Here is a 24,747-nt window from a genome sequence, read left to right as displayed (position 1 = left end):
TTAGCCATTCAGTGGATTCAAACCACTGACTTTCTGATCATGGGGCCACCACGCTACCTACTGAGCTGTCCCTGCCTGATATAAAGGGCTCAGGTCTTACCAACAATATAAACAATATCAGCATCAACTGAAACTACCTGTGGGAGAATAGTTACTTTCACAGGTGTCACTTACTTTTCTAAGCTATAGAAAATAAAACATTTTTACTATGGATAGTGACATTTGGCATATTGTATTGTAACTGAATGTAGATTTTTAACCTCTACCTTAATATTCCATTAGGGAATTCAAATATCAAACCGTTTCTACCTGTTTTTGACACTAAAAGCAGTACATTTCTCTTTTTAAACCTTATTGTTTTTCAATACTCCTGCAGGTCAATTCATTTTGCACAATTCATGATGTACAACATTATGCATACATCTCATAGACAGGTCTTATTTACAGAAAATTGCTTTTTGCGTGCTTCATGTAAATATGTCAGATATGCTTCCACCCTTAATGATTGCTTGTCGTTATGATGAAAATTTTAAGTCATTCCAGAGAGTTGGAAATAACATTTACTTACTCTTTCTTCTAACAGTTTCTTTTAATAACTTAACATGCCCTAGTATCTATGCCAATCAAAGGAATAAGGTACCACTATGTCAGTAGCTAAAAAATAATGTACCTATGAAGTGTTCAGTAGAAGTGAAAGAAAATCTTATTATACATGATTATTTTGAGGTCTTTTTAAACCACAGTTTTCAATTTAAGAAACCATTTAAGCATCTCATACTACTTAAGTCACACTGACCCTCATACAAAGTCCACTAATCTTAGCATACCAAAGTTATCTGAAGTTATCTAGAGGCTGGTACTGCTGAACAGCAATGTGGGCAGTTAATAAGCCGATGATACCCTAAAGACTTTATAGAGAGGGGTGAGAGAAGAACTAATACAAGATTTATTGTTGAGTGATAAATGTATTCACATTAGGAGAATACTAAAATCCAGAAGTGCTACCACAATAGTAACCAGGGGGGGGGAGTGGTGTTACAACACGGCAAGGACTTCTGGACTTTGTGCTCTTAACTATTACTGTCATCTGACATCAGTATATATACACGGAAGCACTGTTCCAACACACATACACTAAACCTCAAGAGATACACAAGCCCAAAGCAGGTGAGAATCTCACTACATTTTAAACAATATTTTAAGAGGCAAATCTAAAAGTTATGACCTTTTTAAGACTACTTAAAACTTAATCAGACTGTTATTGTTTTTCAGCTAGTTGCAGTCATGAAGGTGTTTATGGTACTAGTCGTCGCAGCGCTCTCTGGTAATTTCCAAGCTTCTTAATTATATCCCAAAAATGTGATTCTGTTGATCTGGACGTAGCATTTTCACTGAAAGAATCCAAGTGTCAGTCAGTTGGATGAGTCTCTCACAGAGACTAAAGAAGTCACTTGGATGAATGACAAAACCTTTTTCTCACTGAAAACGCTACGTCCAGATGAACAGAATCAACTTTTTGTGATTTCCTTACCTGGATGTTTGAGCATGCATCAAGACTTTCTGATTATAGTTCAACGTTAATGGCAATGGCAATAATTAACTGAACATCTGTACTGTTCTCACACCACGCGTGTTTCCATCCAACAGGCTGCCATGCCAACCTTTTCTATGCTGATGCTCCCAAGCCACAGTTGGAAGTGCTGACCGATGTTTTCTGGGATTACATTGCCAAGGCCACACAGACAGCTGATGATACACTCCAGATGATAAGAAACTCTCCAATTGGACAAGAAGTCAAGTAAGTTCTTTGACACACTGCACTAGCATGACTGGCCCTATGATGGGCATATGCCTCATGACTGTTATGGGGTCATTCAAGCCACTGATGATCTGGCAATCACTATCTGTCCTCTAGTGCCCGGCTGACAGAAAGCGCTGACTTAGCCAGCAAGTATGCAGTCACCCTCCAGGAACAGCTTCAGCCTGCAGCCCAGGACCTGATCACCAAAGTTACCACAGAGGCTGATGTGTTGAGAGAACGTGTCACGCAGGAACTAAACACAGTCAAGGAGAAGCTCCAGCCCTACACTGAGAACATGCAGACCCAGGTTCATCAGAGAGTGGAGCAGCTCAAGCAAGAGTTGGTTACTTATGCAGATTCCCTGGACTCTGAAGCCCTAAGGACCACCCTGATGCAGAAGAGTGAGGAGCTAAAGACCAGCTTGGAGCAGAGTGTAAAGGATCTGCAGTCTCAACTGGGTCCCTACACAGATGACCTGAAGCAGAAGGTGGACCAGCACCTGCGGGACTTCCAAAAACGTGTTGCCCCTATGACTGAAAAAGTCCATGTAGAGCTCACTCACAGAGCGCACCTGGTGAAACAAATGGTTGCCCCTTATGCAGAAGACCTTAAGGAAAAGCTTGACCCCTATGCCCAAGACCTCCAGGCCCAACTCATGTCCCTCTACCAGTCCTTTGTCAACACAAACTAAGTCACCCTCCATCTACTATATCATTTTCAAAGATACCGGACTTGCTGGTCTACCTCTGTTTTGAAGAAATACAATAATTGAATATCTGTCTTGTACTGTAAACAATATTGTGTTTGCACCCCACCCTCCACCGCATTATTTATGGATAAGTGCAAACATATTAAAACAAATCCCTGCACTTATCAAAAATGTAAATATTCCATTTTTATTGTGTTGTGAAGTTTGAAACTGTGACCCTTTTGTAATTTCACTAAGTTATCTGAAATAAATACAAAAATCTGGAAATTATTCATCTGGCTAACTTTTGAATCGACTTCTCTCTTTTACATAAAGTGAAACTCTAGAAAGAAATCTCATCGCGAAACATCTTGTTTCAACACAAACTATGACAAAGTATGATGAGAAGTGGTTCTGAAAGCACACAACAGTGAATTCTTCCATGTGTTTGAGTGATGCACAGATAGATGGAGGGACCACACGGGGTCACAAGAAACAGTAGTGTGTGTGTGTGTGTGTGTCTGTTCATGCATGTGTTTGCTTTTTCTTTCTTTCTTTTTTTCCCCCAGGAGGCAAAAAGTATTTTGACTCCAATGTCTTAACATGTCCTGGCTTCTGCAAGAGTTTCGGCTTCTAGTTTTTCCAGAGGCACTTTTGTTCTTCTCAGTGCTTGCCATTAAAACTACACATTACATATATCAACAGCAAAACTGAAAAAAAAAGCTGACCAATGTAATCCAAGAGACTAAGAAGTTAATCCCTTCGATTCAAAGAATTTAGGATTTTACATTGTCATGAAATTTGACATATTTTGCATTTATTGAACCCCCCCACCCCTGTTGTTGTAACTGTATAACGCCTGGTCTTATCCCTCTTATCTTGCCCCTACTGACAGTGCCAGCATCCAACGTGGAGGGTTAGAGTCCAATAACAATAACAACGCATTCACATGCACACACAACACACACAAAACATCTGTTTCCTGATTATTTACTACTGCTCTGCTTTTTTTTTTTGACTGATTCAATGGGTAATTTACTTGTATGTCTAAAGGTCTGTCCTACATAAATAAATCTAAATCCTTAGCATCCATTCTTCCCTAAATGCAGTTAGTGATAAGGATTGCATTCAATGAGAGACACGCTCCTCAAATTGCTCTAAAAGCTCTGTGAGACTTTTGAAATGCAAATCTGATTACAAATGTTTGTGTTTCAGCCTGTCTTTATACCTCATTAGCACTTGTGTGGGAAGCAAAAAGGACTATTCAGATTCTCTTATCAGTCAAATGGCCAAAAGGTATTGTTAAGGAGCCTTTGCTGGTATCTGCTCCCATTAAACTCTACAACACAGTCCACTAGGTTCTTTTTTTCTTTTTTTCCCCCGAACAAGACACATCTTGCCTTGCACACCACGAAAGCAAACGGCGATCTGATTTTGTTTTGATGTAGATAACAGGTTGTTACTAGACCTTTTCTTCTCTGCTTGACAAGCAGTGATAAGAGAAGTATCGCATGTCATTGGATCATTAGAAATGATCTCAGGTCATGGCGTTTGTTTCTCAATCATATGAATATGGCCATGCTTTAGAGCAGGGTTGTTATGAAGAGACGTTCTTGACAAGAAAGAAAAATGTAACACAACAATTTCACCTAGTACTTGGAATTTAGAATCATTTGAAATTGCCATGAGAAAACTGTTGTATGCAGCATATCATCATGTTCACATTTTCCATGCCAGTGTTTAAACCTCCAACTGTACCTCTGCTGGAAATGTTTTGTTACAGCTCTGGAAGTTTTCAGAGTCCCCTATAAATACATCATAAAACAACCTCGTATGTTTTTGTGGGTTTTCTTTTTCATTTTCTGCAAGTTTTCAGAGTATATTAAGCAAAACTAACTAAATGTGGATTTTTTTTTTTAAATAATTGAGGCAATGATCAATTATTTAAATATTTGATTTACCACTTTGTGAAGCAGTAAATGCAACTAAACATTTATATTGACCAGTCCTAGTCACCAGCCTAGAGGAACACATTCGATTCTGCCATGCTGGTGTTTTCCTGACATGGGCAGCTCGTCCAGAACCCTTCAGGTCATGGTTTTGACCAGAACATTTCAAAGCACTGACTTTTAGTTTTCTTTGCTCCGAGAGGATGTTGTCTTATTGTATGGCCCACTTTCTATCTTGAATTTCCTCCCTTTGTACACAGTCTAGCTTTGCCGTTCCCACGTGATGGCTATCAAGTATCTTGGTCCTGTGCCCAAGATGGCACCAGTGTGTTTGGCTTGCCATCTAGCCCTGTTCCTGTTGTGTTTGTTTGTGCTATTTAGGCTATTTTTTGTGTGCTAGAGTTTACTCTCTTTTAGTGTACACTCGCAAAACCTGTGTCTGTGCCTACACAAAAATATGGGATTTTGTTTTAACTCGCGGTTTACCGGTCTTTAACTTAGAGGTCTGTGATGCTGTATGGCTGGACCATAAGCCTGTCTTGTTTGAGGTTTCCCTTCCTTGTACTCAAGTTAATCCTCCTGCTGTTGCTCAGAGCGGTGGTATTTTTAACCCATCCACTGCTGGTCAGTTCTCTGTTGTTTTTCATCAGAACAGCAGCCTTCCTGATTCTATATGTAATGATCCAGAAGAGCTCAGCTCATGGTTTTACTCAGTCGGTGGCCCCCTTTAAGCTGAAGGGTTCAGGTCTGAATGAAGCCACCCGTGCTGTCAGAAGAAAGTGTAGGAGAGCTGAACGTAAATGGAAGAAGGATAAACTTCAGCTTTCATACCAAATATTACAGTATTACTGGAATTCATATCAGAAAACTGTTAAGAGAAAACATTTTGCTGCTATTATGCAGGCTAATTCCTGTAAGCCTCAAGCCTTATTTAAAACTATTGACATGGTCCTTCATGCTGTACAGACTGTTGGTGTTGACTCCCCTCAGGTAATTTGTGAAAACTTATCTTTCTGACTTTAAAAATCTTCTTAAAACATATTAATTTGCTGAAGCCTTTGGCTATCTTTAAGGGGGTGGCTCAATTTGTTTTAACATGTTTTATTTCATTTTATTCATTTAGTTATTTATTGTATTTTATCTTATTTTTCTTTTATTGTGTTTATGCTATTTGTATATGTACAGCAGTTTGTGAACCCTGGTTTTATGTTAAAGTGCTTTATAAATAAAGCTGTTATGGTATGGTAATAAATCTTATTTGTTCATGGTTTGTTCATAATTCATTTTCTGCTATTAAAATCAGAATATGTATGAATATCAATAGTACAACTTTTCTACATGACTGTCATTCTATTTGTTAAAATTACTCCTACAGGCTTAAATGCTTAGCCTACAGATATAATACTCAAATACATACAGATGTACCTCATACTTGGTCATTTTCCTTAAAAAACTTTGAAGTCTAATACTTTTGTTACATTGTTACATATTACTTTTTTAGGTCATGTTAATTTGTGAATTCTAAAAGAAAAAAACAACAACAACAGCTTTTCCAAGCAACTACAATGCCCCACGTGACACTGTAAACATGAAGGTTTTCTGTCCTAAAACAAGGTTACACTGCCATCGAGTGGTAAGGTTTGGACACACGTTCTCATATAATGTTTTTTCTTTATTTTCACTGCTTTCTACACTGTAGATACATACTGATGACATCAATTATATGAATTGTACCAAAGAAAAAAATTATAAATAAATATAAATATGTTTTATATTTTAGATTCCTCAAAGTAGATACCCTTTGCTTTTTTGGCATTGCTGCAAACCCTTGGCTTTCTCTCAATGAGCTTTATGATGTAGTCACCTGAAATGGTTTCAACTTTACAGCTCAGCCTTGCCAGGGTTCATTTGTGGAATTTCTTGTCTTCTTAATGGGTTTGGGACCATCAATTGTTTTTGCAGAAGTCAGGTTGGTACACAGCTGACAGCCCTATTTGACAACTGTTAGAATTCATATTATGGTAAGAACCAATCAGCTAAGTAACGAGAAACAACAGTCCATCATTACTTTAAGAACTGAAGGTCAGTCAGTCCAGAAAATTGCTAAAACTTTGAATGTGTCCCCAAGTGCAGTCCTAAGATTCATTCAGCACTACGACGAAACTGGCTCACAATGAGGACCACCCAAGGAAAGGAACACCAGGAATCACCTCTGCTGCTGAGGATAAATTCATCAGAGTCACCAGCGTCAGATATCACAAGTTAGCAGTGCCCAGATAAATGCCACACAGAGTTCTAGTAGCAGACACATCTCTATATCAACTGATCAGAGGAGACTGTGTGAATCAGGCCTTTATGGTCAGCTGCTAGGAAACCACTACTAAGGAAAAGCAACAAGCAGAAGATATTTGTTTGAGCCAAAAAACTCAAGAAATGGACATTAGACCAGTGGAAATGTGCACTTTGGTCTGATCAGTCCAAATTTGAGATCTTTAGTTCCATCCACCATGTCTTTGTGGGATGCAGAAAAGGTGAATGGATGGTCTACATGCATGGTTCCCACAGTGAAGCATCGAGGAGGAGGTGTGATGATTTGTGGGGGTGCTTTACTGGCAACACTGTTGGGGACTGTGCTGAACAAAAGAATGCGTAAATGCTGGTAGTTTGACTGCAAAAAAAATATTTTCCTTATTCTTCAGAGTGGAAAATAGGCCCGAGTCAAGCACGTCATTGTCTTGCCATGCCTTTTGTCATTGTTGCATGTCATGACAGCTCCTACTTAGAATTCTCAGTACAAAACTAGGTTAAGCTGCATCACCATAAGTGCACATGATGTTGATATGAAGCATTATTTTATTGGATCATTAATAATTATTAATAAAAGCTTATTTTATCCCTTTAATAATTTTATTTAGCAAATAAACCATTATTTACTAAATGTTATACAAATTTGTTGTTATTGTAAAATGTAAATAAAATAATGTTTTTAGTGGTTCAAATTTCTGGACTGCAGTTAGGTCAGGTTAAGATGCACACACATGTTGCTGTACTAAGTTAGATGATAACAAGTACAACCAGTTAAATTTATCAAATTTACAAAGAATAAAGCTGTAATGTTAATTAAAAAGTAAAAAGTAAAACATTTTGTCAGTGGATAATAATAATTTCTTTTGAACATCATTTTGAATGCACAGAAAATAGGCAGAGATTATTGGAACTGAATGTGTGCGGACAAAATAAATTGGCAGCAAATAAAAAGAAAACTTATTTCAATGCTTGCAATGATGGTAGTTCACCATATCAACATTACCTCTAATTTCTATTATTCAAAATTATACCAAAAGCCAGAATAAGGCCTTGCCTGTTAGATCTATTCTGTGTTAAACAATAAAGTCGGTCGCCTCTTTGTATGTTTGCAGATGGGTTCTTTCTGTTCTAGAACAATGCCTATCTTTGCTCTAACAAAGGGAAATAATTTTATCTGGGTGTTTCAACAGTGTTTTTCTGGGTAATGACAATCATCCACCACATCAGAGATGTTTGTGCAAATTACCAGCATTAACACTTACCATTATCCCCCTTTCCAGGAACCCACATATGGACATGAGCCTTTATTTATCTCTGATGCACATCTCTCATTCCTTTCACATTTTTACAGCCAGTGGTCTGTCCTTGTATTCTGTTTGTTTTCGGGGAGTGGGGGCAAGCATAGGCACTTGCACCTATGTTAAACTCTATTAACATGTGGGATAGTCTAAATCATGTGGCTCTAAAGCAGACAGACATACAGCCTCGCCTCTGTCAGTGCGCCCCAGGGCAGCTGTGCCTACAATGTAGCTGCCATCGCCAGTGTGTGAATGTGTGTGTGAATGGGTGAATGACTGAATGTAGTGTGAAGCGCTTTGGGGTCCTTAGGGACTAGAAAAGCACTATACAAATGCAGGCCATTTACCATACAATGCCTTAACTAAAAGGGAAGAAAAACAACAAAAAAAGCAAAAAACAAAACAAGTGAAAATGAGGATGTTGCTTCAAAGAATGTGGAACAGCTTGGTTTCAAAGCAAGATAAAATTATTTCCTTTAGGTGTCAGAAAGGTGAACAGACCACTGTCACACGCATCATTGGTTTTTGTTATTATACGGTGTCATGGCAGCTGCTACTGTGAATTCTGAGTGCATTATGTCTGTGAAGGTTCTCAGTCATCCAGGTCATCGTAGTCAAAGAAGCTTGCAAAGAAAAGCGTCTGGACTTCTTTAAGTTACTTGAAGATGTTTCACCTCTCATCCGAGAAGCTTCTTCAGTTCTAAGGTCAAATACCATTTGACCTTAGAACTGAAGAAGCTGAGAAGAAGATGAGAGGTGAAACGTCTTCAAGCTATACCATTATGTTAGTCTTCTTAATCCAGCAGGAAACACTTGTAAAGACTAAACAAAAGATCTGATTAAAAACAATCAAAGGATTTTTATTTGTATTTGGGAAAATTCACAGTCACATATAAGTTCATTTTTTATGAGCTATGTATACTTTACTTCTAAGTACATGTTTGAGTCCTGATTCCAAATGTTTAGAACCACATTTGGGTCCTCGATAATTTAACAAAGCAAAAGGCTTGAGGCATACAGACTGAAAAAAAGGGATTGGCCAGCTCTTGGATTTATGTAAGCATCTTGCGTGTATTTCATACAAGTGCCTCATGCATTAAAGTTAAGTGTAACTCTATATTGTAGAACATAATTAAATCAAGTAGGATCTATATGAAAATTAACAACTTAATTTGTTCTTGTTGAGATGATCTGACACAATCTAGTAAGAGTGGTTAGTTGCTGAACTCATGAAATTAACAAGATCACATGAGATTTCAAACTACAGCAAAACACTGAAGTTATAAGAGGCAGACAACTACACACACACCACGTGTATGCTATTGCTTTTTATTGTGGTTTAACCTGTCAAGGTTGAAAATGTAAAGAAAATTCTGCATCACACCTTGAAATAATAGCTTTCCTACTTTTGGTGATCCTATATTGGTGGCATGGTGGTTAGTGCTGTTTCCTTACAGTAAGAAGGTCCTGGGTTGAAATCCACAATTTGGTGTGAATGGTTGTTTGTCTCCCTTGATAGACTGGTGAGCTGGCCAGGCTGTACCCTGGTGACCTATCACTTCAGGGTTATGCCCTGGAAACCAGGGTAAAGATAGGAGGATTGTAGTTGTTGCAGATCCATTCACTTTTTATGGTAACCAGACTCTAGACTTTGTTGAACATTATGTAATGTGAAGACAACATGTAGTATTTAAGTGACCATGTAGTACCGGGGTAAAAGTTATTGAATAGTGTTGAAATAAAATGACAAAATTGTGAAGGATTAAAATATTCCAAGAGCTCAACTTAATTCATCTAAACATGTTTCAATCGCATTTTCTGAACACAAAATGTACAGGTTTATTGAATAGGAATAAGTTGTGTTGAATTAACTCATTTGTCTAAGTTTCTGCCAAAGCAAAACATTTGTGTGCAACCAATGTGCACTATTGAATCAAGTAAATCCAACATGGCCTTTTTTTCAGTGCAGAATAAAAAAGTACCCCTTAGGTTGAGGTTTCCAGTATTTCTGGTTTATCATTGCATTTCTGCACAGAGAACATGTCACAGTACATTAGTCAGCAGGGCATTTGTAGGCACAGACTTGTATCTGTTTTACAACTTCTTGAAAAAAAAAACCTTGTTATTAACCCGTGTTATTTGTTGAATCTGAAAAGTGTTAGAATGCTTGAATATTTCTGTTTTTGCCAACAGCCGGTTGTGGTTTAGATTCTTGCCAGTAATAGATTAGTCAGAATCTGGAAGTAAAAAAATGTGTTTGATTGTCTTTTAGACACATTTCAATTTTACAAAGCAGAACTGTGATAAAGCAGCCGATTTCTGAATGCTTCCTCACAGAACAACTGTCCAGGCTGAACATGTCCTTACTCAGTGTGTGGCAAACGGTTTTATCCTTTTATCATAATAAACATTCTCCTTATGCTCGTTATACCTAGTTTGTATTGCTATGTTGTTTTTTGAAGGAAACTTCTTGTATTATCTTTGACTATAATTAACAAGTTATTTTGTATGCTGATTACCCAGTAAACTTTTACTGTTTACTTTTTACACCCTGTTAATTGGCCATGCTTGAAGTAGATTACAAATCAGAAAAATGAGCTGGTTTTGTCTGTTACTGCCTAAACATTTTTATCATCAGATACTGTGTATTCTAAACCAAAAAGTGATCAGGTTTTGTTGTTTGGGGGGATGGGGGGCACTTGCACCTATGTTAAACTCTGTTAACATGATGAATATTTATAGATCCTTATTTTACTTTTACTGTTTATTTTTACTAAATCTGAGTGAGACCTTCCTCACGTCTGAGCTAGTCTAAACCATATGGCTCTAAAGCAGACAGACATACAATGCCTTAACTAAAGGGGAAGAAAAACAACAAAAAAAGCAAAAAACAAAACAAGTGAAAATGAGGATGTTGCTTCAAAGAATGTGGAACAGCTTGGTTTCAAAACAAGATAAAATTGTTTCCTTTAGGTGTCAGAAAGGTGAACAGACCACTGTCACACGCATCATTGGTTTTTGTTATTATACGGTGTCATGGCAGCTGCTACTGTGAATTCTGAGTGCATTAGTGTTAACTGTCGAAAGGGTGGTGTGATAAAGTTTAGAAATGTAAAAACATCAAATGAAGTGGTTCACAAGTGAAATATGACTGAAAATAAATGTTAATATAAACAAGGTTTTGCCTTTGTATGCAGGTTCTATAAATTATATATATATATATATATATATATATATATATATATATATATATATATATATATATATATATATATACACACACACAATTATTATTGTATTTAAGATTTTGGATTTTATTTTTATGTGCAGTTCACCCCTTACGGCCGTGTGTGGGTTTTCATTTTATTTCTTATTTTTGGTAGTCTGCACAAGTGTATACTTTCACTTGATGTATAATTTTACACACAGTTAGTAAAGCTGCAAGTTTCACACTTTAGACATTGACATTATGAAGACTCTAGAGCGGCTCTTCCTCAACCTCCTCCGACCACAGGTACAACATGCCCAGGACCCACTACAGTTTGCATACAAGGTGGGTGTCGGAGTGGAGGATGCTATCCTGTACCTCCTACACAGAGCCCACTCACACCTGGATGGGGGAAAAGGCACGGTCAGGATCCTGTTTCTTGACTTTTCCAGTGCCTTTAATACCATCCGGCTCTGTATGCTTCAGGAAAAACTGAACAGGATGGAGGTGGACCCCTGCCTGGTCGCTTGGATCTCCGACTACCTCACCGACAGACCACAGTACGTCAGGCTGAAGGACATCACGTCTGACACAGTGGTCAGCAGCACAGGAGCACCACAGGGAACTGTGCTGTCCCCTCTTCTCTTCACCCTGTACACCTCTGACTTCTGCTACAACTCTGAATTATGCCACATTCAGAAGTTTGCAGACGACACAGCCATCATGGGGTGTATCTGGGATGATCAGGAAGAGGAGTACAGAAGTCTGGTGAGGAACTTTGTCGCATGGAGTCACACAAACCACCTGCAACTCAACACCTCAAAGACTAAGGAACTGGTTGTGGACTTCGGGAGGTCCAGAGAAGGTCCACTGCCGGTTCAGATAGAAGGGGAGGAGGTGGAGGTGGTCAACAAGTACAAGTACCTCGGGCTGTGGGTGGACAATAAACTGGACTGGTCATGCAACACAGAGCACCTGTATAAAAAAGCCCAAAGCCGACTGTACTTCCTCAGGAGGCTGAGGTCTTTTAACATCTGCAGGAAGCTCCTGAGGATGTTTTACCAGTCGGTGGTTGCTGGAGTACTTTTCTATGCTGTGGTGTGCTGGGGGAGCAGCACAGCAAAGAGGGACTCATCCAGGCTGGAGAAACTGATCAGGAAGGCTAGCTCTGTGGTCGGCATGAAGCTGGACACTCTGGTGACAGTGGCAGAGAAAAGGACATTAAAGAAACTGATGGACATTATGAACAATGCTGGGCATCCTCTGCACACGGCCATTAACAACCAGAAGAGTCTGTTCAGTGACAGGTTGCTTCTCCCCAAGACAAGAACTAACAGACTTAAAAACTCCTTTGTCCCACACGCCATCAGACTGTTTAACTCCTCTCTGGAGGGGAGAGGGAGGGGAAACAGGAGGACAAAGGAGGGAACAACTAAGCTGTAGTGCCTCTTCACCTCACTGTACAATACCTTGTGCAATACTTTTTGTAAATGGTCAACAGTGCAATAGACTCAATACTTGAAATGTGCAATTCACTTGTATTTTTATTTTTTTATTCCTATTTATTCTATTTATCCCCTTTGTATATTTTATTTATATTTGTTTCTGTATTTATATGTGTGTGTGTGTGTGTGTGTGTGTGTGTGTGTGTGTGTGTGTGTGTGTGTGTGTGTGTGTGTGTGTGTGTGTGTGTGTGTGTGTGTGTGTATATATATATAACAATTCTGTAACTGTAACTTCGGTCGTTGCTGTGCTTTTTTTGGAAATCGAATTTCCCAGAGGAACCCACCCGAGGGATTAATAAAGTTCTATCTTATCTTATCTTATCTTATCTTATCTTATCTTATCTTATCTTATCTTATCTTATCTTATCTTATCTTATCTTATCTTATTATGTTGGTCTTCTTAATCCAGCAGGAAACATTTGTGAAGACTGAACAAAAGATCTGATTAAAAACAATCAAAGGATTTTTATTTGTATTTGGGAAAATTCACAGTCACATATAAGTTCATTTTTTATGAGCTATGTATACTTTACTTCTAAGTACATGTTTGAGTCCTGATTCCAAATGTTTAGAACCACATTTGGGTCCTCAATAATTTAACAAAGCAAAAGCCTTGATGCATACAGAATAGAAAAGCACCCTTTACGTTGTAGTTTCCAATATTTCTGGTTTATCATTGCATTTCTGCACAGAGATTGTGTCACAGTACATTAGTCAGCAGGGCATTTATAGGCACAGACTTGTATCTTTTTTACAACTTCTCGAAGAAAAAAAAGCCTTGTTATTAGCCGTGTTATTTGTTGAATCTGAAAAGTGTTAGAATACTGCTTGAATTTTTCTGTTTTTCTGTTTTTGCCAACAGCCGGTTGTGGTTTAGATTCTTGCCAGTAATAGATTAGTCAGAATCTGGCAGTAAAAAAATTGTGTTTGATTGTCTTTTAGACACATTTCAATTTTATAAATGTGATAAAGCAGCCGATTTCTGAATGCTTCCTCACAGAACAACTGTCCAGGCTGAACATGTCCTTACTCAGTGTGTGGCAAATGGTTTTATCCTTTTATCACAATATACAAGGAAACTTCTCGTATTATTCATATTTGTCAGACTATAATTAACAAGTTATTTTGTGTGCTGATTGCTCTAACGTTTACTGTTTACTTTTTACACCCTGTTAATTTGCCATGCTTGAAGTAGATTACAAATCAGAAAAATGAGCTGGTTTTGTCTGTTACTGCTTAAACATTTTTATCATCACATACTGTGTATTTTAAACCAAAAAGTGATCAGGTTTTGTTGTTTTGTTTTTTTTTTTTTGTTTTTGTTTTTTTTTGGGGGGGGGGGGGGGATTCCTGACCAAGCATCAGACTGAGAGTTGGGAGCAAGAGTTTGTTGTTGTTGTTGTTGTTGTTGTTGTTGTTGTTGTTGTTGTTGTACAATTGTAATACTGCATCTTCCTTCAGGCCTGGATTTAATGGAGGGTGACATTATGATAGTAAGCAATCCTTGAAATAACGTCCTAGAGTCTAAGTTAAATAGTCTTTATCATAGCAGTAAGTCATGATCACAATCAACTCTTTAAAGTTTAACTTTTAAATACAACAAGCAATTGTGGATTATATTGATAATTAATTTCGTTAACTTCCATTTTTGAATATTGTGACTTCCAGGAGATGTAATATTCTGGAAGCCCTGGATGTAGAACACAAGCGCATAAAATCCACAGTGTCATCTTAGAGTAGAACAGACACTCAGCGTGATCAATAACACATTTGCAAAGAGATATGGATTATTAGGTGATCATTAGCTGCCTGGAACAGAAATCTCCAAACAAGTCGAATAGAGAATCACTGGATCTGTATCTGGAAGTTTGTAATGGAGGATATAAGTACATTGTAGTTGCTATGGATCATTTCACCCAACAAGTCAGCAAAAACTGGAGCTGAAAAGATCTTTTTAGACTTTGTACTCAAGTATCATCATCAGGGAAATGAGTTGGCCATTATGGAACAATATCGCAGCATCCAAGCCTGACAGACAAAGCCTTGTTATACAACTGAAAACAGTCAAAGGTGAGAGATTTCATTGATCAGTCCTCTTTTCAACCATTTTTACAAATAAAAGAAAACAGAAGATTTGATGAAGTAGATGACTGAGATCCATATCCACAGCCAACTCCCACAACAAAATATTTGTTTCACATCAGAGACAGAGGAAAGATAATATAGTACCTTAGGTCATCTATCGATTACACACAGAAAAAAAAAAGTTCTCCACTAAGAGTAAAAGACAAAAGTTCATAGTCAAATGTTCGGTTTATTATTGTTATCAACTGTTGTTCATGTTTTCCTGGTAAAAATTAGGTGTGAAGTGGAATGTCTTTAAATAATGCAAACACTCGGGATTTTTTAATGTCACAGACATCAGATACCAGGAAATGATGACGTGGGCTAAAGCAGGAACAAATCTAGATGCATGACTCCCTGATGTGTCAAGCACGTAGCTTTAGTTGTATAAAACTGGTTCTAACACTCCTGTCACAGGTCCAACTTCTCATGCAGATGAGGAAGAGACAAGCGTGGGACAAGGTAAAGACAAGTTTCATATTTCTATAAGAACAAACATAAAGTTTGATATATATAAATCTTTAATATTTATATATTTTTTATTTTGTGATTGTTTTTCCTCATTCTTGGTAGAATCTCTATTGATTTAGGTTTCATCAAAGACGCACCATGAGGATGAAAGGATGTGTTTTTATTTTTGTGATCATGGCAATTTCTGAAGCATTCTCCTTAAACCCAGTAAGTGATTAGTTGCATAGTGATATTTCAGAAATTGTGAATATCAATATGCAAAGAGAACTTAGAGATTTTTTAAATTATTTGTCTGGTTTGTTTTGTGATGAAGATGTTTGACAATAATATTGAATATTAAATATCAGCTACTGACAATGATTTTGTTTTTTCAAAAAGAAAAGTTTTAATTTTGCATGTTGACCAACAAGTATGGAGTGTGTTTTCTATCAAAGCTTAAAATGTAAAAAAATAAAATAAAATAAAAAACATTTATTCACAGTACTACATACAGTATGTTAAATGATGGAACATTTAGTTTAATACTACTTTGATATTTTTACAGAATGGACTAGAAATAGTGGGTAAGTTCTATTTTTTTAATTTTCCACTTTTTTTTTGATGAAATTCATTTTTTTTAAAATATTAAAAAAAACAGTATACAAAAGTGCCTCATCTGTTTTTGTAGATGTTGGTGAAGTGAAGGACATTCCTGAAATAAACAAGGGTAAAGTTCAACATCTACTTATAACTAAACCTTTTTATAAGGATATTTTTGTTCTTTTAGCTTCATGCAACTGTACTTGAATATTAGTGACTTGTTTCTAATTTTTTAAATTGTATTTTAGAATTTTTACATGATGATATTTTGGAGGTGAGTCTTTGTTATGAAGATAAAAAATCTATTTATTCTAAAAACATCTGTGTGCATAGTAACTTACTGCATTATGTCACAATATACATGTTTCTTATACTTTAGCCTATAGGCAAGCAGAGGAGTACCATTATTAATGAAAACATCCTGTGGACATCTCCAGTCCCCTACCTCTTAAATAATGACCTTGGTAAATATGTGTTTTCTTACAAATACACCTGAAATAAATCTTTATTTCTTTATTTCTATGGGAACACATCTTTGTGATGTCATACCGGAAAATGCATTTTTTTCCCCATGTCAGCTGGACTCTTTTGACACATAGAAGCCACATAATGAAAAAGAAAACAGCAGCATGTGCGAGTGCACAGAGCTAATTTAATGGAATAGTTTTGTACCATCCAGTTATGCAAAGTAACCACCCGCGCCTTTGCTAAAACCGGAAAAAATGTTTATAACTGTATGCTTTAGCACCTTAGAGCAAAATGCATGGGCAAGGCAAAGGACCTTTATTGGTTGTCTAAAATATCTTCTTTTTTTTTTAATCTCTATAACACAACAACGGTAGACATTAATTCTAAAGGAATCATTCTGAGAGCCTTTGACCAGTTCAGATTGAAATCATGCATTGACTTCAAACCAAGGGACTCTGAGGACTATTACATTTCTGTCAAACAGTTAAATGGGTATGTTTTTTTCTGCTCTTTGTTGTTGTTGTTGTTGTTGTTGTTTTTAAAAATAAAATTTCCTACTTAGCTGCAATTAGCATAAATATTCTAAAAATGACTATGCTGATTTTTCAATTAGACTTTTTGTTCCTTTAGTTTAATTTGTGATATATACAGGGGTGCACATAAGTCCGCAGGTGCGCATACACTGTCAATATCAAAGACGCACACCAGATAAGAAGGTGCAACGCACGTTTGCGTGCATAAGATTTTCTGGAGGAGGACAGACATTTGTTTAGAACTCTTAAAGATGTCGACGAAGCAAGCTCCTCTAAGCAATTACTTTGGTGTTCCTCCACCTCCAAAGAAATATCAGACAGAGTCCGAACCGCAAAAGAAGCGTGTATTCTCGGAAAAGTGGTGCCGGTAGATTCCACTCTAGCGGACAAAAACAGGGCCTTTTATATAATATAAAAGGACCTGTTTTTCATGGGATATTCTGCACCACATCTCTGTGCATTCATCATTTGTTTGAAGCCATCTCACCTTCTGCAACCACTTTTTCCACATTTTGTCACATTAAAGCCACAAACATGAATTAATTTTAATGGAATTCCACGTGACAGACCAATACAAAGTGGTGCACACGTGAGAAGTGGAACGAAAATCATACATGATTCCAAAAATTTTCTACAAATAAATAACTGAAAAGTGGGGTGTACGTAATTATTCAGCCTCCTGAGTCAATACTTTGTAGAACCACCTTTTGCTGCAATTACAGCTGCCAGTCTTTTAGGGTATGTCTCTACCAGCTTTGCACATCTACAGACTGAAATCTTTGCCCATTCTTCTTTGCAAAACAGCTCCAGCTCAGTCAGATTAGATGGACAGCATTTGTGAACAGCAGTTTTCAGATCTTGCCACAGATTCTCGATTGGATTTAGATCTGGACTTTGACTGGGCCATTCGAACACATGGATATGTTTTGTTTTGAACCATTCCATTGTTGCCCTGGCTTTATGTTTAGGGTCGTTGTCCTGCTGGAAGGTGAACCTCCGCCCCAGTCTCAAGTCTTTTGCAGACTCCAAGAGGTTTTCTTCCAAGATTGCGCTGTATTTGGCTCCATCCATCTTCCCATCAACTCTGACCAACTTCCCTGTCCCTGCTGAAGAGAAGCACCCCCAGAGCATGATGCTGCTACCGCCATATTTGACAGTGGGGATGGTGTGTTCAGAGTGATGTGCAGTGTTAGTTTTCCGCCACACATAGCGTTTTGCATTTTGGCCAAAAAGTTCCATTTTGGTCTCATCTGACCAGAGCACCTTCTTCCACATGTTTGCTGTGTCCCCCACATGGCTTGTGGCAAACTGCAAACAGGACTTCTTATGGTTTTCTGTTAACAATGGCTTTCTTCTTGCCACTCTTCCATAAAGGCCAACTTTGTGCAGTGCACGACTAATAGTTGTCCTATGGACAGATTCCCCCACCTGAACTGTAGATGTCTGCAGCTCGTCCAGAGTCACCATGGGCCTCTTGGCTGCATTTCTGATCAGCGCTCTCCTTGTTCGGCCTGTGAGTTTAGGTGGACGGCCTTGTCTTGGTAGGTTTACAGTTGTGCCAGACTTCTTCCATTTCTGAATGATTGCTTGAACAGTGCTCCGTGGGATGTTCAAGGCTTGGGAAATCTTTTTGTAGTATTGACTCAGGGGGTATTCACTAATCCTAAGGACAGCACGGTGGCACGGTGGTTAGCACTGTTGCCGCACAGCAAGAAGGTCCTGAGTTCAATTCCACCATCAGGCCAGGGTCTTTCTGTGTGGAGTTTGCATGTTCTCCCCGTGTTTGCATGGGTTCTCTCCGGGTACTCCGGCTTCCTCCCACCGTCCAAAGACATGCAACTTGTGGGGATAGGTTAATTGGATAATCCAAATTGCCACTAGGTGTGAATGTGCGAGTGAATGTGAGTGCGAATGATTGTATGTCCCTGTGTGTTGGCCCTGCGACAGACTGGCGACCTGTCCAGGGTGTACCCCGCCTCTCACCCTATGATAGCTGGGATAGGCTCCAGCGCTCCCCGCGACCCTGAAAAGGATAAGCGGAAGCGAATGGATGGATGACTCAGGGGGCTGAATAATTACGTACACCCCACTTTGCAGTTATTTATTTGTAAAAAATGTTTGGAATCATGTATGATTTTCGTTCCCCTTCTCACGTGTACACCACTTTGTGTTGGTCTTTCACGTGGAATTCCAATAAAATTGATTCATGTTTGTGGCTGTAATGTGACAAAATGTGGAAAATTTCAAGGGGGCCAAATACTTTTGCAAGCCACTGTATGTGCACCCCTGGATATATAGTTCTAACCAAAGAACAAGATGAATACTGTGAAATTTTTATGAATGGTTATGTTTTTGTTATTCCTTCTCTGATTTATTTAATTGTGATTTTATAGATTACACTAAATAAATTACAGAATACATAACCAGTTATGGGACAAATATTCATCAGTGTTCTGCCTTTAATTTCAGATGTTGGTCATACATTGGGAAAGCATCCCGTGGACAGGAACTCTCCATTGGAAAAGGCTGTGGTTACATTGCAATTGTTGAACATGAGTTCCTTCATGCTCTTGGCTTCTACCATGAACAGTCCAGATATGACAGAGATGATTATGTGACGATTAACTTTGAAAACATCCTAGAGGGTTTGGTTAACACTTATACTAATTATAACAATGTTAATGTCTTTGTTCAATATTTCTATTCAAATACTTATCTTAAAGCTGTATAAAGCAGTCTGCAAAAATATAATAACCACACTGAAATGGTTAAAATAAAATCATAACTATTTAATAATTTGAGATAGAGTCATAAAATCAATGAAATCACTATAGTGAGTATACAAAATATTTCCTTTTATGATTTGACCTTCTCTCATATTATCAAAATATTTTCAGTTAAGTGTACTGTATCTGATGTTTGGCTTTTATATATGATTTTTATAGCTTACAAGCACAATTTTAGAATAGTCAGCAGTGATGAGAGCACCACCCATGGAGTCCCATATGACTATTTGTCCGTGATGCACTATGGCAAAGATGATTTCACCAATGGCAATGGATCTACAATTATCACCAAAGACCCCAAATTCCAGAATCTTATTGGTCAACGACTGGAAATGAGCACTAGTGATGTTCAGGAGCTGAATCTACTCTACAAATGCAGTAAGTGCTCAAAGATTATGGGGACCAGCATCCAGTTTTAGGAATACTCTGGGATTACTGGTTAAAGTTACTAAGGACACCGTGAGAATATTGTGCCCTTAACCAATAGAAAGTAGCCGTTTTCTTTGTCACACTTACATTGGTAAATAGTTTTATATTGTTTTTAGAGTTACTACGCGCATTTAAACTTAGTAGGGCTCTTTACTAGGGGTTTTTACTTGTATTCATGAGGCCATAAATTTATATATTATTGAATTCCAAAATATCTATTATGATCACTTTTTGAACTGGCACAATGATCAAGTCTATTTGTTTTAAGAAAAGTTCAACAAGTCACAATTATGATTTGAAAATAATTTAAACACAACCATGCTCATATTCACACCTATGGTCAATTTATAATCAGCAAATAATCCCACTCTATTTGTTTAATTCATACAAAAATCAACATGCCAGGATTGCTATGTGTCAGGCTGCAATTTCAGCAATATCACGGGTACTCCAATAATCAACTTTCTGTTGCTCATTGTCAGTAATTAACTAAGCCTAAAGTGCTGAATGTGTGTAGAAAATTGCTCACGTGAAAACAGTTCACTCCCTTGAGATGACTACAGTTTTGTGAGTTGACAATTTTGCCTTTTCCCTCCAACCTTCCTTGAAAAAGAAAACTTGCGCTTTTAATTGATCTCTACAGGCTCATCCATTGCCTTTAAGATGTACTGTGGCTTTACTAATGGGACCATGTGTCAAATGAACCGCTGTTCAAAGAGTGGCAATGGCTGGGAAATGGTAACTGGTGTTTATGGTGGTCCCAGCTCTGACCACACCAATCTGCCCAGTGGAAATGGTAATCAAGGTAAGGTCTCAAATATTCCATTTTTTATTGCAGTTTTTATTACAGTTTGAAATGGAAAATCTAGTTTTCCAACTCAGCATTATTAACATCAAAAGTAAGCTGCCAGCAATAATAATAAATACTTTTGATACTTAAGATTTAATGATCTGATGTAAGATAATTTTGAACTGCATTGTAGGTCAGGATGCGGGTTACTTCATGTATGCTAGCACAGGACCAGGTCAGGAGGGAGACTCAGCCTGGCTGGAGACAAAGAGGATGAGTCCCCAGAGGGAGTGTCATGTTCAGTGTCTGCAGTTCTACTATTACCACAATGGGAGCCAGACAGACAAACTTAACATCTGGATCAGAGAGTTTCAAGATGAATGGGACTCCACAGGAACTCGCTACCTCATGGGACAGATCAGTGGTAATGAATCATTTGCGTGATTATTTATGATGATTTTCTCCAGATGAAGTATAAATGTTTCACATTTCACATTTTGTCATGAAGACATACGTCACATTCACCTATTAATCTAAAAATTCTCCCTCCAGGTCCACCGACATCTCACTGGACTCTCCACCATGTTCCTCTGAATGCCACCAAGCAGTTCCAGGTGGAGTTTGAGGTTCGTAAAGGAGCAGGAAACTCTACAGGTGGCTTCTCTATTGATGACATCAATCTATCAGAGCTCGAGTGTCCAGATGGAACCTGGCAGATTAATGATTTTGAGAGATTTTGGAACAGTACTCATACTCCGGCCCTGATATATAGCCCAAGGCAGTATTCCAGTGAGGGCTATGCTTACCGGGTAGCATTATATCTAAGGCAGACAGATTTTGGAGTATATGTGCATCTTGTCTCTGGTGTCTATGATGACCAACTGAAATGGCCTTGCCCACAAAGGCAATTTACTGTCCAAATGGTGGATCAGAACCCCAACATCCAGCTACAGATGTCAAGGCAAATGAGTCTCACCACTGACCCAAATCTGCTCACCACCACTGGTACGTTTGCAGAAAAATGAAGTAATGCTTAAAAAATCTACTAACTAAATTATTGACCACTATGTTACATATGCTTTCTATAAATAGGTGTTCCCTTTTGGGGCAAACCTCGTGATGTTGGAACTCAAATTGTTGATGAGAACAATGAGCTCATCTATGCTAATAACCTGTATGGTAGATATTATTTTGCATCTTTGGAAGACATCAAATCCAGAGATTATCTCAAGGGAGGGAGTGCCATTTTCATCTTCAGTGCACAAGGCAAATTAAACTAATTTCATTCCTAAACTTATATATTGTACTTGAAACTTTTACAACAGAAATGTATGAAACATTTCAATCATTTTACACATCATCAAAACCAAGTTTTCTATGATTATTTTAATTTCTTCATTCCAATAGATCTCACACCTCTAGTTAATGGAAGTTCACTGCCTTGTCCTCAAGTAAGAACAGTAAAAATTACACATCCCCCTGGAGACCAGGATAAAGGAAACTGCTCATCACAGTAGGACATATTATTAAATTACAACTCATGTGAAGATACAACATGTCATATGAAACAATATATATGATGAGAGATACTGCAATTTTCTCATGCATTTTTGAGCACCTTGCAAGAATAAGTGTGGTTGCTAGATGTAAAAGTTAATGCAGGTGAAACTCTAACAAGTTTTAATACCCCTCTAAAAATGCTTTAACTTTTACAGGATCTCACCCACCTCGATTCCTACCTCATACACAACAGATGGCAGGTACTGCAATGTTCTCAAACATTTCCTGATTTTTAATAAATAGAAAGTGTTTCTTTCAAACAGAAACACTAAAACTAACGCTAAAAAGTTTTAACATACCTGTTAAGAAATGCATTGATGTTTACAGGATCTCAACCACCTCGATTCCTACCTCATACACAACAGATGGCAGGTACTGCAATGTTCTCAAACATTTCCTGATTTTTAATAAATAGAAAGTGTTTCTTTCAAACAGAAACACTAAAACTAACGCTAAAAAGTTTTAACATACCTGTTAAGAAATGCTTTGATGTTTACAGGATCTCAACCACCTCGATTCCTACCTCATACACAACAGATGGCAGGTACTGCAATGTTCTCAAACATTTCCTGATTTTTAATAAATAGAAAGTGTTTCTTTCAAACAGAAACACTAAAACTAACGCTAAAAAGTTTTAACATACCTGTTAAGAAATGCTTTGATGTTTACAGGATCTCAACCACCTCGATTCCTACCTCATACACAACAGATGGCAGGTACTGCAATGTTCTCAAACATTTCCTGATTTTTAATAAATAGAAAGTGTTTCTTTCAAACAGAAACACTAAAATTAACACTAAAAAGTTTTAACATACCTGTTAAGAAATGCTTTGATGTTTACAGGATCTCACCCACCACAATTCCAATTCCAGACACAACAATCTTCTCAAACATGTTCTGTTTATAACAATGTGTGTGGACATGAAAAATGTAGATGTTATACCAATGATAGTGTTCATCACAAAAAGCTCTGTTTAAGAATAGTCATCATTTGTTGCAGTTTGAAGCCCACATAGATTTTGCAGAAACACAAAAGCAGTGATAGCAATTCAGAATTTCTGTACTTATCATGAGCTTATCTATACATGACTTATTTAATTATTTCCTGTCTTTCTGCAGTAGCACTTTCTCTCCTGGTATGATGGCCTCTCCTGTCCTCACCCTCCTGCTAGCACTGATGCTTTTTATGCCTTGATGTGATCTTGATCATCCACATCTGGACTCGTTACATGGACAGCACCAAGGACTCTGCCAGATTCATTTTAGATATTGTTTATTATTGTACTGCATTGATTCATTTTTCATTTATTATAGATTTTCCTAATATAGCGATTTGTTTTTTTGGTGGAGGAACTTTTCATTGTAGTTTTTGTTTTTAAAATAATCATTTGCAACAATATTTTCATTTGTTTGTTTGTTTGTTTTTCTCCACAATATAGAGACTAAAAAAACTAAATAAAGCAAGCAAAGAGTGAAATGAGAAGTATGTAAAATATCTATCTATATCTAAGTTTAAAACTCCATTTAACTAATATTAGTCTTTAATCATATGATAGTTTTGTTTACTGCAATTTTCAATCACAAGAAATCTACATGAGTTTGACGTTATTAAAATGTAGTGAACAAAAATATACTACAATGATTAGCCACAGTGTGCTTTCTTGGTTGTTGGTGTATTGATGTTTAAGAAAACATAAAATAAAACCTTTAAATCAAAAACATTCTTGGTCCTCTGTTTTTTGTGTGTGTGTTGCTTGAATGTAAAAAGAGATCACTTGGAAGAACTGAAAATAATTTACTAGAGATATTAATTAATTTGGCGTTTTAGAGTCCAATGATGGCAGAATGGAATCCCAGTGGCAATACGATTTAGGAAAGAATCCCCCAGGGTCTAGACAGTGGAGGTGGTGAAGAAGAAGATTGAGGCTTGGATGGACCTCAGGCAAGGTGACGATGGGGAGAAAGTGGTTTGCATAAATGAGGAGAGCACTCTGAGATTTAAATCACACAGAGTGGAGGTTGATTAGCTCAAATGGGGTCAAGAAGATGATTGGATTATTGTAATGTCAGTAGAAAAAGCCACAAAAATGGAAGCATTAGCTGCAAGTTTCACAAAAAGGCCACACTTACAACCTTTATTCTATATTTATATAAATATCTGACACAAGTCTGGAGAAATCTTTGCGTGGGTTCACTCCGGGTACTCCGGCTTCCTCCCACCATCCAAAGACATGCAACTTGTGGGGATAGG

At 37.5% G+C, this 24,747-nt stretch overlaps 2 protein-coding genes across 3 annotated transcripts; both read left to right on the top strand.

The window, feature by feature from the left end:
- Nucleotides 1-1,087: 1,087 nt before the first annotated feature.
- On the top strand, nt 1,088-2,782 carry LOC113032020 (apolipoprotein A-IV-like). The gene is made up of 4 exons (XM_026184656.1): nt 1,088-1,167; nt 1,273-1,324; nt 1,648-1,798; nt 1,916-2,782. The coding sequence occupies exons 2-4, from the start codon at nt 1,285-1,287 to the stop codon at nt 2,490-2,492; spliced, it is 768 nt and encodes a 255-aa protein (XP_026040441.1). The 5' UTR covers nt 1,088-1,167; nt 1,273-1,284; the 3' UTR covers nt 2,493-2,782.
- Nucleotides 2,783-15,433: 12,651 nt separating this feature from the next.
- On the top strand, nt 15,434-23,840 carry LOC113032110 (meprin A subunit beta-like). Of its 2 annotated transcripts, none has more exons than XM_026184781.1 (18): nt 15,434-15,558; nt 15,896-15,914; nt 16,019-16,057; nt 16,179-16,204; nt 16,310-16,394; nt 16,773-16,890; nt 19,401-19,576; nt 19,877-20,095; nt 20,790-20,951; nt 21,130-21,360; nt 21,489-21,941; nt 22,029-22,202; nt 22,344-22,449; nt 22,652-22,696; nt 22,824-22,868; nt 22,996-23,040; nt 23,168-23,212; nt 23,619-23,840. In XM_026184781.1, the coding sequence occupies exons 1-18, from the start codon at nt 15,490-15,492 to the stop codon at nt 23,689-23,691; spliced, it is 2,130 nt and encodes a 709-aa protein (XP_026040566.1). In that variant the 5' UTR covers nt 15,434-15,489; the 3' UTR covers nt 23,692-23,840. The 2 variants fall into 2 exon arrangements, with proteins under 2 accessions (XP_026040566.1, XP_026040565.1); XM_026184780.1 differs by having other exon boundaries at nt 23,616-23,840.
- Nucleotides 23,841-24,747: the final 907 nt, after the last annotated feature.

The sequence above is a fragment of the Astatotilapia calliptera genome, chromosome 11, assembly GCF_900246225.1.
Source record: "Astatotilapia calliptera chromosome 11, fAstCal1.2, whole genome shotgun sequence".
Taxonomy (NCBI): domain Eukaryota; kingdom Metazoa; phylum Chordata; class Actinopteri; order Cichliformes; family Cichlidae; genus Astatotilapia; species Astatotilapia calliptera.
This window is presented reverse-complemented; position numbering and strand designations above follow the sequence as displayed.

What these genes read in the sequence shown, in the direction of transcription:
- LOC113032020 (XM_026184656.1), top strand. Translation starts at nt 1,285, where the DNA reads ATGAAGGTGTTTATGGTACTAGTCGTCGCAGCGCTCTCTG. An exon ending in AGTCGTCGCAGCGCTCTCTG is followed by an intron (nt 1,325 to 1,647) that starts GTAATTTCCAAG and finishes TCCATCCAACAG; the next exon opens with GCTGCCATGCCAACCTTTTC. An exon ending in CCAATTGGACAAGAAGTCAA is followed by an intron (nt 1,799 to 1,915) that starts GTAAGTTCTTTG and finishes TCTGTCCTCTAG; the next exon opens with TGCCCGGCTGACAGAAAGCG.
- LOC113032110 (XM_026184780.1), top strand. Translation starts at nt 15,490, where the DNA reads ATGAGGATGAAAGGATGTGTTTTTATTTTTGTGATCATGGCAATTTCT. An exon ending in CCTCTTAAATAATGACCTTG is followed by an intron (nt 16,395 to 16,772) that starts GTAAATATGTGT and finishes CAACAACGGTAG; the next exon opens with ACATTAATTCTAAAGGAATC. An exon ending in CTTTGAAAACATCCTAGAGG is followed by an intron (nt 19,577 to 19,876) that starts GTTTGGTTAACA and finishes TGATTTTTATAG; the next exon opens with CTTACAAGCACAATTTTAGA.